Genomic DNA, 19,401 nt, shown 5'->3' on the forward strand with positions numbered 1-19,401 from the left:
GGTTGGGCCATTTCTTTCGTCTGTTTCCTTGCGCTACCTCGCAAACGCGGGAGACAGCGACAAAGTATAAAAAAAAAAAAAAAAAAATATATATATATATTCTATCGTCTTCCAAGTTCTCCCTATGCCTACGACCCAGCAGTACTCAAGCCGTCCCACGCCGCCCACCCTGGTTGAGCCCACACTACTGTCCTCATTTTTGTTTGTTTAAAATCCAAGTGATACTCCAAACAGAACAGACAGAGACGGATCACCAAACCCGATACACCAGTGTTCCTAAATTTTAAGAGTCACGTACCACAAACATATATTTCCTGTACACTGTGTACCAGCATACATCTGAAATCTTACTTGAAAATAGTAAAGTAGTTCATCTAAATCTTCCGTGTATGGCATTACTTAACAGGGGCAAGCGTGCACATCATCCAGCAGTCCTTGTATAAAATGTATTCATAAACTAAGAACTTGTAGGACTAAGAACACGAACCATCTGGGCGGCTCTCGCGTCCCACCGGCTGGGAACCACTGTGGTATAAATGTTCATCGTAACACACTTAAGCGTCCTGCCCTCGATTTCCATGACACCATCTGTTTCTTAGCAGAGAAATCTCAACTGCTTCCCAACAACTGTTTCAGAGGAAACCACTCTTAACTCATTCTGAACATTTACTTTTGCGGAAAACAACCTCAGATCCTTCCAATCTACAAGACAATGCACGCTTACAGACCCGTTTCACAAGCAAATGAAAGTAGAGAACCAGTTTCTACCACCGCTTACATGCCGTGCCATAACTTATGTCTTACATTTTTCTTTTCATACCTCAAGACCCAGCCTTATCAGTCTTTCAATTTCCACTCCATCATCTTTATTCACGTCCAAGTATAGAGTGTAAACCCTTGTAACCTCACCAACTTCTGTCCATCTTGATCCAGAGAATCAACTAACGAAGTCTGATTTCTGCCGCAAGGGCGGACAATGTGTTATGCACTTCTACCCATCCTGTGGCCGGTGGTGCAAGAGAGGACACAGGGTGCACTACAGGTCCAGGGACTGGGCCACAGTGATTTAATTACAAGTTGCATTATACGTGCACTGTGTACAACAGACAAACTTTCGGTAATTTTCAAGTAACTGTGGTGGAACATTCTTGTGGGTGAAATGCTTGCACTTACCTCGTCATTTTCACCACGAAGTACCTCTGAATTCATTAATTTTACAAAATACTATTCTCATAATCTTGCAGGTTATGAGAACAAGTCTGCTAGCAAGGTCTACAGCTGAAGGTGTTCAGCATCAACAGCAGAAACAAACTTCCATGACTATCTATAGTCCAGCCTGGATCCAGCAATATCGTCATCGTGTCTGCTAATCTTGTAAGAACCTTATATATATATATATATATATATATATATATATATATATATATATATATATATATATATATATATATATATATATGGTTCTACTAAAAGTGTACACCTTGATGTTGCCTAACTCTGGCTGGGATATAGATTCCCACGGGAGTCTGTTCCTTCTGTTGACTGACGAAGACAAAATGTAAACTTTGCCAACAAGGATACTCCAACATCCTGCAACATTATGTAAGTGACTGTAGCAAAATCAGTGAATTCAGAGATCCTTCTAACCGACCACTGTCAGACTTGATGAGGCACTTCATCCATGGCAATATTCTACCTAAGCCACTTGAAAAGTATACCGAGTTGACTGGTCATTTATCATATACCTTGTTCTATAATCCGATCACTTCTGTTCGAGCCACTGTAAAAAGTTCACGTGCTATGTAAGGTATTCTATAATTTAATCATTGTGGCCCAGTTCCATGACCTGTGCACTCCGAATCCTCTTTTGTGCCACCGTCCACACGTGTATAGGATCGAACAAAAAAATCGCTGCTCTTGCAGCAAAATCTTCCATATCCTCAACATTATGAGTTAGTACGCAAAGCTAAATGACCACAGAAGGAAGCTTGCATGAAAACTCATCTTCCCTCCCCACTGCTGAGCATGTATGTAAAGCATGACAACCTCATGTTCCTGGGCGCCTGGCCCGTCTTGTACCAGGCAGGTTCCACCGCCCGGGACTCCTATCTCAACCCGGCTCCCGTTTCACCAGAGACTTCCTGTTATCCTACTTCACTGATGTACCGTTCCCTCTACCCTCTTCAAGTAACCTGCTCTTCCACCCACCCCATCTCGCCCCTTCCCTACTATTCAACCGACATTTAGTCATATGAAGAACGTCAACATTTTTCGCTATAACAACAGTTGTTACAATAATAATAATAATAATAATAATAATAATAATAATAATAATAATAATAATAATAGTAATAATAATACAATAATAATAATAATAATAATAATAATACCCCATTATTACTTCACCAGGTATCCATCATTCCACTTTACGTTACCTTTCGCAAGCTAATAAGATACAAACAAGAAACAAGTTATAACAAGGAAGACGCTTCGCTGAGCAACATTTTCAAGTCTCGAGTCCTTGACTTCACCAGATACCGTACGGACGTCTTCGAGACGAAACAGGATTACACAAGTTGTTGAAGAGTTATAGTAGAGAATAGTTTCCTCAGCCAATAAGCTGCACAGCGTCGCGGAGGAGCCAACCTGGTATGAAAACAAGTCACTAGTTTTGTTGAACCGGACAGGGAGTACGAGTAATGGATAAACTGGTTTATTACGGTGTTCAGTGCAACTGCTCTGTAGGTGTCAGGTGGTGGTAAGGATGCTACTCTCTAGTTATTGCAGATAAAAATTACGTCAGGAGAGTTACTAATGAATTGGTGATGTGTCATGGCGGAGGTGGCACGACTGCTATTAGGCAAATGGCTAGACAATTTTGGCGTTCCACGCCTTACAATAAAAAAATGCAGTTACCAAATCTATAAGCTGTCTATAAAACTGTCGACCAAAAAATGTGAAAAAATATGATTAAAAAGACATTTAGTTTTTTTTTTTTAACGTTGACGATGCATTCTTAACTTGTCAACAGTCAGGCGAGACTGTACTCGTTGTGTGTGTGATCTGAGGAAACCACTCCGCCACAAGGTTGCAGACATCTTTCAAGACACTGATCCAGGACACTTGAGTCTGTGTTACCTGACATGATCATTCCAACTTGTCATACGCTCCTCCTCTCTAGTAACCTTATGTGGCATCGACCGTGCACCAGCAAATGTAAAACTCTATATCAGACAGAGAAGTTATACTGACTATTCCGGTGTACATTATATAATAAGTGATTGTTGTTGTGTTGCTTTACATGGTGTGCGAATATCTGTGAAACCCTTCAACAAACAAGCACCTGTCGTCCTTGACCTCCCGCTCCTCACTCGTCTCTCTCTCTCTCTCTCTCCCTTTATCACTCCTTCGTTATATCCTTTTCAACCCCTTACCGACTGCCATAATTTTCACCTCTTCCCCAACGGTACTACTGTACTCCTCTCAATCTTACCCATCGTCGGAAATTGCATTTCCCACCCCCTCCCCTCTGATAACATCCCTCACCCTCTCAACCTGCCAGCCCCTGCCCCTCCCGGACACACTTCCTGGCAGAAACAAGAACTCGGACTTGGAGTGACCTGGAGCCTGGCAGGCTGCTCCGCGGTTTCTCCTTGCCTCCCGGACCAGCATTCCTCCCTCGCCCTCACTGGCCAGGTAATGCTAATGAACCAGCATTTACGATGCACCTGAAATACACGTTCCACGGTGTTTTATTATATCAGGATTTGTGTTAATGAATGAGTGTGTGTGTTCATGTGTGTTTGTATATGTGTAAGTATGTGTGCGCGCGCGCTGAGTCTTGCACAAGGCCAAGGCTTGCGTCGGCAGCTATTTATATATACAGTATTTCGGTGTGGCCAGAGCCAACTCGTCTACTGCCTCACCACCTCTGCCTCTTGCCACTCCCCCTCCTCCCATCCCTCAACACCCTACCTACCTCATATACTTCTCTGCTACGCTTCCCTACCTAATATCTTGCTCACCAACCCTGCTTCTTTACCTACAGTTCTAACACCTACCTACACACCTTCCCTATATACCCATTCTACTAACCGGCTTACCTTCCAACCAATCGTAACCCTCTTCCCTCTCTACTGGTCAACTTGCAACCAACCAACCCACCCATCCTAAAAACCCTCTCTACCAATTCATTCACAACTACCCCACTCATCCCAGCAACTGGTCTATCTCCCTCTACCAGTCAACTCACAATCATCCCCCACAGTACATTCACACCTAACCCACCCATCTCTACAGCTGGTCGAGTGCCATTACCTCCATAACCAAGTTAAACTATGAACGTATTAGATGTAACTGGGCTTATTACAGAGACATAAGTTCCATACGTTCTCAACAGTTTGGTACAATAAAGACCTCCTCTATCAACCACTCGCAACCAAGTAAGGTGCAACACCTCTTTTTGGATCCCAACTCCGTTGGTTTCGCACAAGCTTTCGACCTAGTCAGCCATTACAACCATCAACAAAGCCATCAACGTTGGATTACACGAAGTCTAAATTGTTACCTGGCAGACCTGCAAGGGTTCATCTCCACTTTCCAATTCCCCCACCTGTGGCGTGTCACAGGACACGAGGATGGTACCCTTGCGTGTCCTCATCCTTATGAGTGATGTCCTGATGCACGTAATGAAAATACGTTGACGACTAACATTAATATTATCAACGACATCAGCTCTCCTGCCTACCTCGCCCTCCAGAGCACCATGAACAGACTCCAGCAATGAGCCACCATCAAACACCGCAGTCACGCACGTCCTCCTTTGCTTCCACCCATGTCTCACCCTCTGCAGTCTCACTAGGGCCCTTAACTCCCTCCAGGATAGTTCAATCTGCAGAGTTTTCTTCAGTGTCACTTTGGACGACGAACTAAGATGGAATAAACGCGTCAGTGCCACTAATAATCCCTCCAGCTATCGTCTTCACATCCTACGTCGACTCAAGGAGTTTGGACTCGCTGCACCTAAACTAGGGAACATCTACAAAACTTTCATCCTCCCCTAACTCACCTATGCTTCTCCCTCATCCACTTCACAACAGGGTTAAGAGAAAAGGTTCAGAAAAGGGTGTGAAGATCATTTTCGGTTCCTGCTACACAAACTATTAAGAGCCGCTTAGCACAATGGTACACACAACCCTCTCCGATTACAATCTGTCCTTCATATAACAGTTCAAGAAAGTGCTGCATCACTACCGCCACCATCATCTCCTGCTACCAGATATCCCTCATCCCATACGTGTAATTCGACATCACAAATGTATCCTGCTCATTTGATCTGGCAGAGACCACTGCAAGATCAGTCCCATCCCAACATCATTCTCAACATCAATAATTAATAGACCTTGCGTTTAATTCCTCTTTCCTTCACACATAGACAATACCTATGCAACTACATTTTGCCTTCACTTTTTCAGCTTTTAAGAGCAGATAATTCAATAAAGCATCATCGTTATCATTATTATTATCATTATCCTTATTATTATTATCATCATCATTATGACTATTATTATCATCATTATTATTATTATTATTATTATTATTATTATTATTATTATTATTATTATTATCATTATCATCACTCAAAACCAAACAACCAACAGATAATCTTGTGATCTGTGTCGCTGTCATCGGCAAGCTTATTGTGCCCCCATGCTCATCCTGTGAGCGGCAGCGCAAAAGAATTACAGATCACAAAAGGTCTTTGTTATACTCTAATGGGCTTATATTCATTACATATATTGCTCCAAAGTTGGTGATTACATAAGCTGAGTCATTCATACGGTACGTTTCCCGATTTGATGTAAAAAGTAAATACTAATCTCAGTTTATGTATCTTGTTATGACCAGCAAGGTGTTGTGACATTTTCTGAGGGGTTTGCCAGGACCTATTGCTAAAAGGTTGGATTCTTTTTTTCATTGTCTATCACAGTGTTCTGGATTGTGTCCATAAGTCGGGCCAAAAACTTTAAAATTCGTATAATCAACGTCTCCAGATAGGCCAAAGCACCACCAGTAGTATCTGCAGGAAAGCTATCAATTTAGTTATGACAACATCTTATAGTTGGCTGATCCTATTGCTTTCCCCATGCAGGAGTTTTACTTATTTATTTGTGATGGAAAATATTTCTACCATTGGCAAATTCGTCTATTTGCTTCACAGGGGTTTGTTAATTCCTTCCTAATTAGACTTTATCCAACCACTTCACCTTCTTCCTCTTTCTATCACTGAACTCTCGACTCTACCTACCTACACTAGCCCCTTCCCCTTAAAACACCCTCGTTCACAACTTAACCTTCCCCTCTCCACCCCTACGAGAGTACCTTTCACTAGTCCTCCCCACCGTCCGTACACTACCACCCTTCACTTGGTGCCATCGACGCACACTCAGCAGGCAAAGGTCAGGTACCGCAGCGTGATGCCAAGTCTTCACCATCAGCTTGTGGACCTTCTAAATACACGTCGACCCAACTTTCACCGTGGGTTGAGGGGCAGCCCTTCCTTGACCACCTCCCCACCCATCACTTGCCCGTGCTGCCTGCGGTCCCTATTGGCCATTAAGTAAGCCATATCTTATATAATTCACCAAAACCTTGACAGATGATTCTTTTCTCCTTAACTCTGTATCACTAGCCTCTTTCTGTGTTTCATCTAAGGCTTGAAAGTGGTTTAGACATCTGTTCGAACCCAGAGCCTTCGACAAGAAAACACGTGCAAATACAGGTTTAACTGTTCAGGAGCACAATGAGTTGAGAGTAACTTATTACAAATACTTATGGTTCTCTAAACTGTAGGCAGAGTTTGGGAACATCACTTGAAAAAATGGATCTTTAATTCATTTTAAAAATTTCATAGAAAATGCAATATATTCCTCTACTGGCAGTAAAATATGAGATTCCAGGCGAGGGCAGCCAATTTACAAAACCACATCATTTTCAAATAAAAACAAATCGCATTCACGTCGTCCATATAAAACTTATTTTACAATTAACTGAGCAAAAGTAAAAACCATATAAGCGGTTAACGCATCATCTTTAGCATACCTGTGAAGACGCACATGAAACTACCAAAATCCAACACCATGAAAGCCATCGCTACAGAATCACAATAGTGAGAACCTACAGATATGGTGAAGAAGAGCAGTTAACGATTTCGTGGACACTTAAGTACAACCGTGACAAGGGCGTATCTGAGGTCATCATAATCCTGTACCCAAGTTATGTAACTAACTGTAACCACATAACCTGAATCTGTAGTGCATCTCTACTCTCAAGTTTGTCCCGAGTCTGTAATGTCTGCCTCACGCCATGGCAATCAACCGGGTAAATAACTGGTGGAAATGAATTCCTGTCTCCTCCCTCGCCAAGAAGAATTATGGATGATGGAGAAGCGGTGGGGATGGGAGGGAGATACGGTGGTGAAATGACGGAAGGGGAGATGCTAGAGAAGCATTGAATGAGGGAAGCTAAGAGGGCTGATGGAGAGGCAGAAGGAGAGATGGACGGAGGATTGGGGGAGAACCGGTAAGTGAGGGAGGGAGGGAGGGAGATACGATGAGTTGGTGGAGGAGAGGGAGGGAAGGATGATGAAACAAGAGTGGGGGAGGAGGGAGGGAGAGGGAGAAGAGCAGTATGGTTGGAAGAGAGAGGGTTGGAAGGGCAGCAGTAAGGGAGGGAGGACCGGCAGAGAAAAATTTATAGGTCAGCCTGACCATGCAGCCTATGCGTCTCCCCGGCCGCCGGCATTACTTGTTTTATTAACGACTACACGACCCAGCTCTGTCACATCGACCTATTTTATTAGCGACCCGACCAATAGACGTCTGTCTGGGTAGGAGGGATGCTTTGTTGATGAGTACAATTATATGAATGATGTCTGTCTGTCTGTGGTACCATTTAGTAATGAGTACAAGAGTTTATTCAATACAAACACTACATAAAGAAAGTCTATATATAGAACTTGCTCTAACATTGAGCAAATGAAATACAATGACGACTCCTGTCTGCAACAAGCACATGAGCAATGCCCGTCAGTAATATCGGCAAACGTTAGCTAATAACATGAAGTATCACTTTACCAGGAATCGTCGGCTTACCCTACTTTATTAACAAGATGAGAGCGACGTCTGACGGCAATATGAGTAAAGCCTCAGTAATACCATCGGGCGCCAGGAATATCACCAAGCGTCAGGTATACCGGTAAGCATCAGAGTTACCTACTTATGAACAGTACACAAGTCCGTCAGGTTACTACCATCCTGCGTCAGCCTCTCCTACTTTATGAAGGAGTACAGGGCGGGCCACTTGTGCATTGCCTTGCCTTATCAATACAGGGATTCCTGGGGCCACGTCTCTCATCAGTATACGTGCACACCTGCGACACACACAAACATCTTCATTATACCCACGACGTATAGAACCAAATCGAATATAACGCACCCAGAACAAGAGCTGATGACCAAGGAAGCAGCAAATTTTGCTGTGGTGGTCAAGAGGGTCGTTACGAATCATCAGTGTCACAGGTGTCACCCCACAGTCCGCCGACTGTCACTCTTTATCAGACAGATGAAGCCATCCACCGACACTGAGGGGACACGGACGCATGGACCCTGATACTAATTTCCCACACATTTCTTTTTTCGTTCAAGTGACCCTGAAGCTCCTTAACCCCTTGATCATGAATGTACGACCCTTAGGTATCTCCAGGGATCAGGTCAAAGGCCTTATCATCATGCCTGCCCAAGCGCCGAACCATCCAGCTCAGGAGGTTACCTTTTCTTACGTTCTTCTCCTTGAAACTAAACAAGATATCTTTAACACACACACACACACACACACACACACATAAGCAAAACAGCATTCACGTGTATAGATAAGGAAATATTCAGGGAGCTGTTCAAATCATACTTGAGAATGATTCTTAAGTTTGACCACCTCACTTAAAGAAGCAGATAAAACTGATAATGTCTGAAGGAAGGCAATAAAGGAGGTAATCAAATTAAGATAGCCGAGTTACATGGAAAGGCTAGACTCAAATTTGCTCATCATGGATGGAAGAAAATGAGGTGACCTGACCACAACGTCCACCCTCAGACCAACTTGATGACGGAGAGAGTGAAAAGGTTATCGAAAGTTACATGAAGAGGCCATTACCTGAGGCCATTACACGAAACTAGTTAGAAAGGATGTAAAGGAGTCTCAGAGTATGAGCAGTGGATGCATCTGAATGAAAGAGTCATGAGAAGGTGAATATGGACACCATACATTCGTTAAGAAAAAAATCTATCATCACTGTGGTAAATGTAAGAACAGAAGCAAAACGAGGAATTTTCCTCGAAGGCTCCATCATCCATTCCCGATGCCACGTCTCCAGGGCGGGAAATAAAACCAGGTATTATAGAAAAAAATAAAAATCACTGCCCCATCTGGGTCTTCGAAAAAGTAGCAGGGGCAAAAAAAGCGCCGGCCGGACGACACCAGCCGAGCACAGCAACGCCCGGCAAATCAAGTCGCTGAAACTTTGATGGAGGGGCGGGGGACCGTGCTCCCTCCTGGGGCGCTTCCCCCCCCGGCCCACAGCAAGCACGTCAAACTTAAAGGGGTAATTGTGGGAGCAAGTGGCCAGCATTCTCCTCCCTCCCTCCCTCTCCTGGCCAGCACTTTACACCACATGAAGCACCGACGCAACTGTCCTCGCCTGATCGTAAACAAGTACAAGGAATCCACGCATCTCCCCGGTGGATCCAACAGACCCTACAGCATGACGCCAAACACACTTTCTACATGGTTGACCTCTAGAAGCAAGGGAGTACGAAGCTCTGCCCCACTAAACCAGAACATCATACCTTTTACTCAGACCAGTGGGTGAATCAAGGGTCAAATCATCCTTAAGGCGGGTAGGACCGTTGTGCTCAAGGGTCGTACTGTCGGTCTCAGTACATTCGCAGAGCGATAACAACGGTAATGATTAACATTACTACGAGCTAACTAAAACGTACCATTAATACAAACAAACTATACGCAAAAACAGTTTACAGAGCGACGGAAAATAGAGAAAAAACTTACTAAATTCCGAGACTGTGTCCTCACTGGTACCAAACTTAGACTCAAAGAAAATATGAGGGATTACATTCCGTACGTTCTGGATGGTTCGTAAAGGTCTCCTCGCCTTCCATACGATTTTTGAGCATAACGGTACGACCCTTAGATACAATGGCCTGGTCTTTGCAAGGGATCAGGTCAATGGCCGGGTCAACATACCCTGAGGTCGTAACGTCGTGGCATCTAGTGACGCGGTGCTCCAGGGGTTAGCTGAACTAGGTTCATCATCCTGTGCCTTTATCCGACAAACCTGTACCTGCAAGCTGAGCTACCCTCAAGTTCTCTGATAACTTTCAACATCGAGCACTGACGAGAACATGAAAGCACAAGCAGAGGTAGGAGGCCGTAGGCAAGGCTTCTGCAGCATGATCACAAAAGGCTCCTGCTGAGGCAGCTGTTCAGGGCTGCGGGATACCACAAGACAGTTTCTACACTTCACACACCGCCTTACACTGTGTAAGGTGCAGCTGCACCTAGCAACGCTGTCCTACATCGCAGGCCCGTCCTTACCCTAAACAGCATTAGTACAGAAGATAAACGCTTGAGCATAACCGCTTATTAGTATTATCCCTTGATATGCACTAAAACTGAGTGAACCAAATGTACGTATCACAGAAAAACCGAAACCTTTCAGTATATGCAGACGACATTTTCCTTTTTGTGTTGAAGGCAACTCTTCGTCAGTCCATCATACGTTTACTTTCCCTGCCAGCATACTCGGCGGGAGAGATACGAAATGGCGCGCTATAACGACGGTCGACTCCAGCTGACCACCTTAATATGAACGAGATAAAGCCAACCTTCAGTTTCACAAGCATTATGAAGTCACACTTACCCAAATCAACGCTCTAAACAAACTTCATGATACCAGCACATCTTATATTTTTGTTCTAGTGATAAGCGAGATCTGTTGTGTAACTAGTCATCATAAAGTTTACCTAAGATTTGCTTTTAGTGCATGAGTGAGTAACATTATGCTCAATACAGTATGAAAGCAACAATGCAATGTCTTCAGCCACTGACGAACACCTGGCTGGACATTTAAGAAACAAACTTGTGAATCCTGGGATCTGGGAGAACCATCACCTGACTGGCCTCCTAGATCAATGAACACAGTGATGCCACCAGGAAGGGAACAGAAGTTACTCCTGACGCTAATCAATACACAGGCAGGTGACTTGGCCCATACCCCGGCTCTGATGGCGTGTGTGTGTATGTATCATAGGGAATAGATGATGCAGAGAAACAAACACAATCAGACTTTGGCCAGTTATAAATTCCAATTTTCTTCAGCGTCTCGCGCACTAAATCCTGTTAAGTAACTGAACTAACCGCCTGGAATGTTTGCATCCACTTCTCGCGCTCCTGTACCCGAAAATCTGAGACAAACGTCATCACCCTCGGAGCCAGTCTCCACGGTGCCGCGAGAAAAGCCTATACCGAGAGTACTTGGCAACGTTCAGCAGACACATTTACTGCTGGCAAACACTATCCTCACCACACGCGAATACCATCCATACGTGCGGCCGATAAGAGCGGAGATTGCACCAACGAGCCGTATCATAACGAACCCTATGATCCGCGTAAGAGGCATCTCTTAACGCGCCGAGAGGAGTCTTCCACAAATTATAGAAGCGAGGAGAACGATTTCTTTGCACAATCACACGGCCAGACCCAATTATACAGAGGAGAGGGAGGAGCGTGGGTGATGAAGAGGAAGGCGTAGCGGGCCAAGGCAATAGAAATTCAAACAGCGAGAGGAAGTGTGTGTGTGTGTGTGTGTGGAGTAAGTAGGGCTAGCGCGTAGTGCTCACCACACATCTTTCTTCCTTAACTGTGCTGTTGTTCGCCGCACACCTGTCGATCTTTTGTTCACCTGCCAGTGTTTATAGCCTTATTTACCAGGGTTTCACTTACATATCTTCCGTTCTTATTCCACGTAGGAGTTTTACTTCACCTGGACGTACGTTAAACAATGTTTCCATCTTTCTCGCGGGGCTTCCATATACACGCTCGTTTTGCGTGACCTGTATTGGGATAGTTGAAAACATTATTGCAGCAGACGTGATCACTCCCATGTCTTACCTGTCATGAAGTTTTCAGTTCAAGCAAGTTGTAATCGATTCCCTCAATGCCGCCATGTCCATACAATCCCATATCTTCTTTTCTTTCTCGGACATAAAGTTCGGGGTCTCTGAACCTCGCATGATAATTTGCATTTTTCTATTCCCTCAATTTTGTACGTTCCTAAATTCTTTCTAATCCGAATTCAGTAGTCGATCTAACTTTTCAAAATGTCTAAGTGGGACATTATCATCATCACCATCAATTTTCTGCTCCTCGTGGTGAAAGCTCTCATAAATCACACCGCTCGTTCCTTACTTGAATCCCAACTGAAATTCTGTCATTTTGGCCTCCAACTTGCAGCACATCACTTCAAAATTTACTCCAGAGTCTTTAACTTTGAAGACAATTTGTTTTCCTATTCACCCCTTCCAGACAACACTGCTGCGATGCCCGAAGTGACATGAGATAGACATAGATAAGAGAGAGAGAGAGAGAGAGAGAGAGAGAGAGAGAGAGAGAGAGAGAGAGAGAGAGAGAGAGAGAGAGAGAGAGAGAGAGAGAGAGAGAGAGAGAGAGAGAATCAACGTACTATACGTGCCACCAACATCCATTAAACCCCAGTGTACACAATACCGTGAATGGCATAAAATGGACGGGAATGAGGTGCGCCAGCCTCACACACACTCACCTCATTCAGGAGGAGAGAGAGCAATAAATACTGGAGCTGTTCGTCAGGCAGGCAGGCGGATATGATGTCATGGGCCAGCTGTGTAGAGTGGTGCTCCACAGCACACACACACACACACACACACACACAGTGAATCACACAACACGGAAACCAAACACCACCGGCTCATTCCTGATGACCGGTGGATAATATTTTCTAGAGCTGTCGCGCCGTACATGAACCAGGTGTGGAGGGCTGGTTTGAATGTTTCTTTCACGGGGAGTACAAGGGTAGATCCACTTAAATGAAGACCCGACACGGTCTGAAATGACATCATCAGATGGAGAACAACAACAGTATCGCTTTTTGAATTCTGCATTACTAGCCGGACACTAGGTGGTAAAACATACGGATTATGAAACAATTCTTGATGTGATCCCACCCATCCCGAGGAAGATGGCGAAATGAAATGTAATACAAGAGAAGTGGACTCGGCTACATACCGGCAGCAGTATACAGAGGTAATCCACCGGATAACCTGGACTGCACGATACATGTCACTAGGCCAAAAGGATATAAATACGACCACGGCCTCCCGGCCAATCTCCTGCCCCTGCCATCAGCGGCCACAAAACATGTGTACATGCTCAACACAAGCTCTCCAGACCAGGAGCTAATATTTGTTCAGGCCAGACCGAGAGCATGCCGAGTTGTCCCTACCATCTACTCCACCCCAATATAAATAGCATACACCAATTATCTTTTATCCTAATAAGAGACGATTTTTCACCCCACATCAAATCAGTCTTCACATGGCTGGCAGAGAGGGACCTCTCAACCCTGCCCTTGAGGAAACGACGAGGACAACACTTGTGGATTTACGAAACCGCATCATCATCCACCCAACACCCACCCCTTCTGCACGGCCTTGAATATCCCTCTCCCCACAATCACCCACCGTCGTTCCCCGTGGCCCCAACAGTACCTGCTAACCCCCATCCACAATCCACAACCTCTCCTCGTGCACCTCCTGTACCCGAACACAACCTGCCAGAGCCCTCGTCCAACATCCACACCCTCCTCGGGGGCCCCAATCTATAACTACCCCTTCCCCCCCGACCTCAACCTCCATCGTCCCCCGGGGCCCAAACAGGACCTGCCAGAGCCACCCGCCATCATCCACCCACGCACCCACCCAGCCAGAGTGCCAGGTGGATGAGTCAAAAGCACCAATATTAACGGAAAAACAAGCATGGTGCAAGCGATGACTAGTGAACAGACTTAGCCACTGACTCATGGGAAGGTCAACAGGACAGAGGCATATGGACCAGTGAGGGAGGGGCTCCTGCACAACCTTGATGTCCAGCAATGTGTTCAAGCAAGGCCTCAGAGAAAATAAAGAGGGCAAAACGAAGAAAATATCATTAAGAATTTAATGCAAGTTGATCAAGTGTCATGGAATGAATATAAGGAGGAAAACTGAAGAGCAAGAATAAGGCAATCGTAAAATAACGGAAGGATTGAGGGAAGAAGTATAGGTTACATATAGAAAGGCATGAAAAACTAAGAGAGAGCGAGGTGATGAAGTACCATGGATAATATCAAAAAAAAAAAAACCTTATGAAAGATTAGTTAACTGAAGAAAGACGAAGGGAGTGAAGACAGGAAAGAATAAAAATGGGGGTGACGCAGGAAAAAAGAGGGAGACGGGAAAGGGAAGGGCGGTAAGAACATAATGAATTAAGGCTGCGTCAAAGATGGGACTTTGGGGTAAAAAGTAAGACAATAGTTTGGAGAGAAGCCGATAAGTGTATGGGAGGGAAAACTGTGGAGGAGGGGTCGAGAGGAAGGAGGAAGGAAGAACTGAGGGAAGGAAGAAGTGGGGAGGAGGGGGGGGGGGAGAGACAGGAAAGGGAAGAAGGAAGAGCAGGAACGGAAGGAGGAAGGGGTACGGAGGGAGGAAATCGAAAGGGAGAAAGGAGGAAGAGGGGAGAAGAAAAAGGGTACGGAGGAGGAATATGGATAAGGGAGAACGGTGGGAGAAAGGAAGAGAAGGAAGGCCAAAGTAGTGACACCTGACGACCTGTGATGTGTTGGTTCACTGTTCAGCCGTCACTAACACTTCCGATACCCAGGCAGGTAATACCGGTAATATACCTCACTGGTCGGTGGTTCCTCATCACCTACTGAGAGAGAGAGAGAGAGAGAGAGAGAGAGAGAGAGAGAGAGAGAGAGAGAGAGAGAGAGAGACTGGTAAGATTCTTAAGACAGAGAATCATGAAACGCGATGCACTGGTAGAGAGGGGGAGACCCAAGAATTGCGAAGGACAAGAAAGAAAATGTACTGCTGGGGATACCACGAGGAACGGAAGAGAAAACTTGAGAGGAGTAAGAGGCCACGGGGGAAGGGAGAGGCCAGCGGGGTGGACGACGAGATGGAATACCTCGCACATGGACAGTATACTGGAATATATGGCTCGGACAGGTAACACAAGACCTGATGGTCCACGACCAAGTGATCTGATAAGAGGACCGTCACAATCACAAAATCCTAATCTGGAGGGATGACGACAAATTACGAGAAATAAGAGAGAAGGAACGTTCACGATGACCACATCCTCCTGGCAGGATATTTACGGCTGGCTTGGTGAAACTCGACCCAGCCAGATGCTACGTGATGAAGATGTGACACAGTGGACGAGGACAGATTATGATCGCTCGTACAATCTCCTACGACACAATAACAGGAATCAACGTCTGATACCAACTTGAGGTTGGCAGCACATAGCCTGTCATCACTACGTACCTACAGGTCAATCATGTGGAAGTCAACGTCATAGCAGAGTTCTCATAGCTATAGGAGAGAGAGAGAGAGAGAGAGAGAGAGAGAGAGAGAGAGAGAGAGAGAGAGAGAGAGAGAGAGAGAGAGAGAGAGAGAGAGAGCACTTAGGGAGAGAAAGGCTACCCTCAATGAGGGTGGGAACAGAGTACTGACTGTGGGGAGGGAATGTGGGGGAAGATAACACGGTGGGTGAGCAAGCCAGGACAAAGTGAGGGAGGACGGGATGGCAGAAGCCAACGGAAGAATACCAAATGAGGGAGACGAAGGGACGAGGTAAGTACCGTAGGCTGGGTGGCTGCCGCTTCCTCGGGTACTTGGTGCACACACAGACATACTAAACTGCGACAGCAAGTAACATATCGGGCAGACATCTTGGTATGTGTTCACCATCGTTATATGTGTAAGACTGTACTCCATGAGCCTGGTAACCGATATTCCCACACTACAGTTCCTTATAACGGGAGGCATAATATAAAAGAGGAAGCTGAAGAAAATCATACGTGGACGCTAGCCAAACAGACCCCCTACCACCCCTCCCCCTGTCATACAGTCTGGCATATGGTGTATCGTTCCCTGTTCCACACACACACACACACACACACACACACACACACACACTATACGGCACAGCGTTCTATTCATTAGCACATATCTCCGACCCCTACCTACTTGAACAACCATAACTGCCTCGTGTATCCCACCAAATGAACTCCTCCCTACAGTACTACGGGAGGTCGTGAAAGATAGCTACTCAGTTTTTCTGGTCGTCAGCATTACAACATGGCGTAGCCTCTCACCCGCCACACACACAATAAAGCCTGGGTGAACGCGGGCTGTTCTTTTTACGCGCCGACCCGGCCGTACACTTGTACGTGCTAACCGTATATCAGCCAGCCTCAACCCAACGGCTACGGTCTATTTATACAATGGTGGTTCCTACCTGACCGTGGCGATCCTTGGCACCTCCGTACTCACTTCCTGTCGGGTCCCTGCGCTTCCTGAGGGTGAGTACTCCAGCCTCCGTGAGGGTTGCCCACTGCTTAGTTATGAGCCTTCCGGCAGCACGTAGGTCACGCCAAAGTCAGCGGTGTCGTGAACACCTGGGTCGCGGCAGATGTTATGTAAGCACTTGTCACAGATCCCTACGGTATCCTAGTATGAGCGTGCTGGCTCTTCCTAGTTCCTTGACACAAGGCAGACTGTGAGAGGGGTGTGGGGCCGCCTCTACTGCTGTTGGCACCGGCACTTCCAACCCCGGCCGGTCCTTGGTGAGTGCCACGTGGATGCGACTTTAAGAATAGGGTGTTGACCCACCGGCACCCGTTGCTACCTTCCCTTCCCGCCCTCACTTCCTACCCCCACATCAACTCCACCGTAATCATATTCCATCAACCTCTCTCTCTCTCTCTCTCTCTCTCTCTCTCTCTCTCTCTCTCTCTCTCTCTCTCTCATCATTAAGCCACATGCGGTTTTTCTCTTGCGCATAAGTATATTTGGTACAAAGAGGAATCATTATATATATATATATATATATATATATATATATATATATATATATATATATATATATTTTTTTTTTTTTTTTTTTTTTCATACTATTCGCTATTTCCCGCGATAGCGAGGTAGCGTTAAGAACAGAGGACTGGGCCTTTGAGGGAATATCCTCACCTGGACCTCTTCTCTGTTCCTTCTTTTGGAAAAAAAAAAAAGAAAACGAGAGGGGAGGATTTCCAGCCCCCCGCTCCCCTCCCTTTTAGTCGCCTTCTACGACACGCAGGGAATACGTGGGAAGTATTCTTTCTCCCCTATCCCCAGGGAATATATATATATATATATATATATATATATATATATATATATATATATATATATATATATATATATATTGGAAAGGATCACAATTTTGCGCCTGATCAAGATATTCCGACGAGTCCTCGGAGAAAATGAAACACGAGAAGTTCCCAAGAGTACTTTCGTGTAATAATCACATCATCAGGGAGATACAAGAGAGAAATATGTCAGTTGATATACATCGAAGAGACGAAGCCAGAACGCCATTTGGTAAGCATGCGATTGTCCATGTTTACCAAATGGCGTCCTAGCTTCGTCTCTTCGATGTATATCAACTGACTTATATTTCTCTCCTGTGTCTCCCCTGATGATGTGATTATTACACAAAAGTGCACTTGGGAACTTATCCTGTTTCATTTTCCCCGTGGACTCAGGAATATATATATATATATATATATATATATATATATATATATATATATATATATATATATATATATATATATATCATCCCTGGGGATAGGGGAGAAAGAATACTTCCCACGTATTCCCTGCGTGTCGTAGAAGGCGACTAAAAGGGGAGGGAGCGGGAGGCTGGAAATCCTCCCCTCTCATTTTTTTTTTTTTTAATTTTCCAAAAGAAGGAACAGAGAAGGGGGCCAGGTGAGGATATTCCCTCAGAGGCCCAGTCCTCTGTTCTTAACGCTACCTTGCTAACGCGGGAAATGGCAAATAGTTTGAAAGATATATATATATATATATATATATATATATATATATATATATATATATATATATATATATATATATATATATATATATATATAATTATCATTATCATTATACAGCACAAAGACCTCTTTCAAGAGGTTCCGGCAGTTTCAAGGATGCGCTCCAAAATGGAGTAAGGGGATAATCGATTCATTTAGAGAAAGCTCCTTGACAAGTGTATCCTTTTTCATCTGACGATGATACATCCTTGCCGAAGATAACTTTTCACTCGCGGCTTAACCACAGGCAGACAGATTCCGGTAACTCCAGACAGCTTTATAGATAGATATACAGATGATAGATAGACTGATAGACAGATGGGCTGTAGGCAGCCACCGGCCAGAAAGGTAATTACCGATACTAACCAGCTTAAGAATCAGAAGAGTAGAGAGGGCTACGCAGACACGGTACTTTGTGGCTGTCAATTTCACTCCTCTGGCCCAACCGCCTTTCCTTTCCCCTCATCCAGTCATAGGCTGCTGATTTTCACTCCACAAACGTACAATATATCCTCCTCGAACGCAACATTATGTAATCCATATGTCTCGTTCACAATTATTTTCTTGGGATGAGCGCTTCGGGCAAGTGCACTTTCGCGTAATGATCACATCGTTAGGGGAGACACAAGAATGTGACAGAACACGTAGAACAGTCAGTTGATATACAAGGAAGATGCGTAGCAAATACGGCATTCGTAAATAGCATCTTCGCTATGTCTCTTCCTTGTATATCAGCTGACTGCTCTCAGTCTTCTATCTCATTCTTGTATCTCCCTTGACGATGTGATCATTACACGAAAGAACACTTGGGAACGTACAGTGTTTCAGTTTTCTTGTGGCTATATGCATATACTAGATTACGCGCACCACTGTGACCTCTTGCATTATACACACACACACATATATATATATATATATATATATATATATATATATATATATATATATATATATATATATATATTATATATATATATATATATATATATATATATATATATATATATATATAGATTTTTTTTTTCATTTATTTTGCTTTGTCGCTGTCTCCCGCGTTTGCGAGGTAGCGCAAGGAAACAGACGATAGAAATGGCCCAACCCACCCC

General features: G+C 44.6%; 1 protein-coding gene across 12 annotated transcripts in view; it reads right to left on the reverse strand.

Moving 5' to 3' along the window:
- Positions 1-19,401, reverse strand: part of capt (adenylyl cyclase-associated protein 1) — a 424,491-nt gene that overhangs the window by 289,325 nt on the left and 115,765 nt on the right. The window contains exon 1 of one of the 12 annotated variants that reach the window (XM_071690538.1): positions 16,675-17,003. The exons of 8 other annotated variants lie outside the window; for them this stretch is intronic. Coding sequence is in view for 1 of the 4 variants with exons in the window: in XM_071690535.1 (XP_071546636.1) it covers positions 12,244-12,250 (7 nt within the window). In the remaining 3 variants the exon portion in view is untranslated. Of the gene's footprint in view, positions 1-12,243; positions 12,266-16,674; positions 17,004-19,401 lie in introns of those variants that run through there. 3 more of the 12 variants (XM_071690540.1, XM_071690546.1, XM_071690535.1) reach the window with 3 other exon arrangements.

Source organism: Panulirus ornatus, chromosome 48 (genome assembly GCF_036320965.1).
Source record: "Panulirus ornatus isolate Po-2019 chromosome 48, ASM3632096v1, whole genome shotgun sequence".
NCBI classification, from domain to species: domain Eukaryota; kingdom Metazoa; phylum Arthropoda; class Malacostraca; order Decapoda; family Palinuridae; genus Panulirus; species Panulirus ornatus.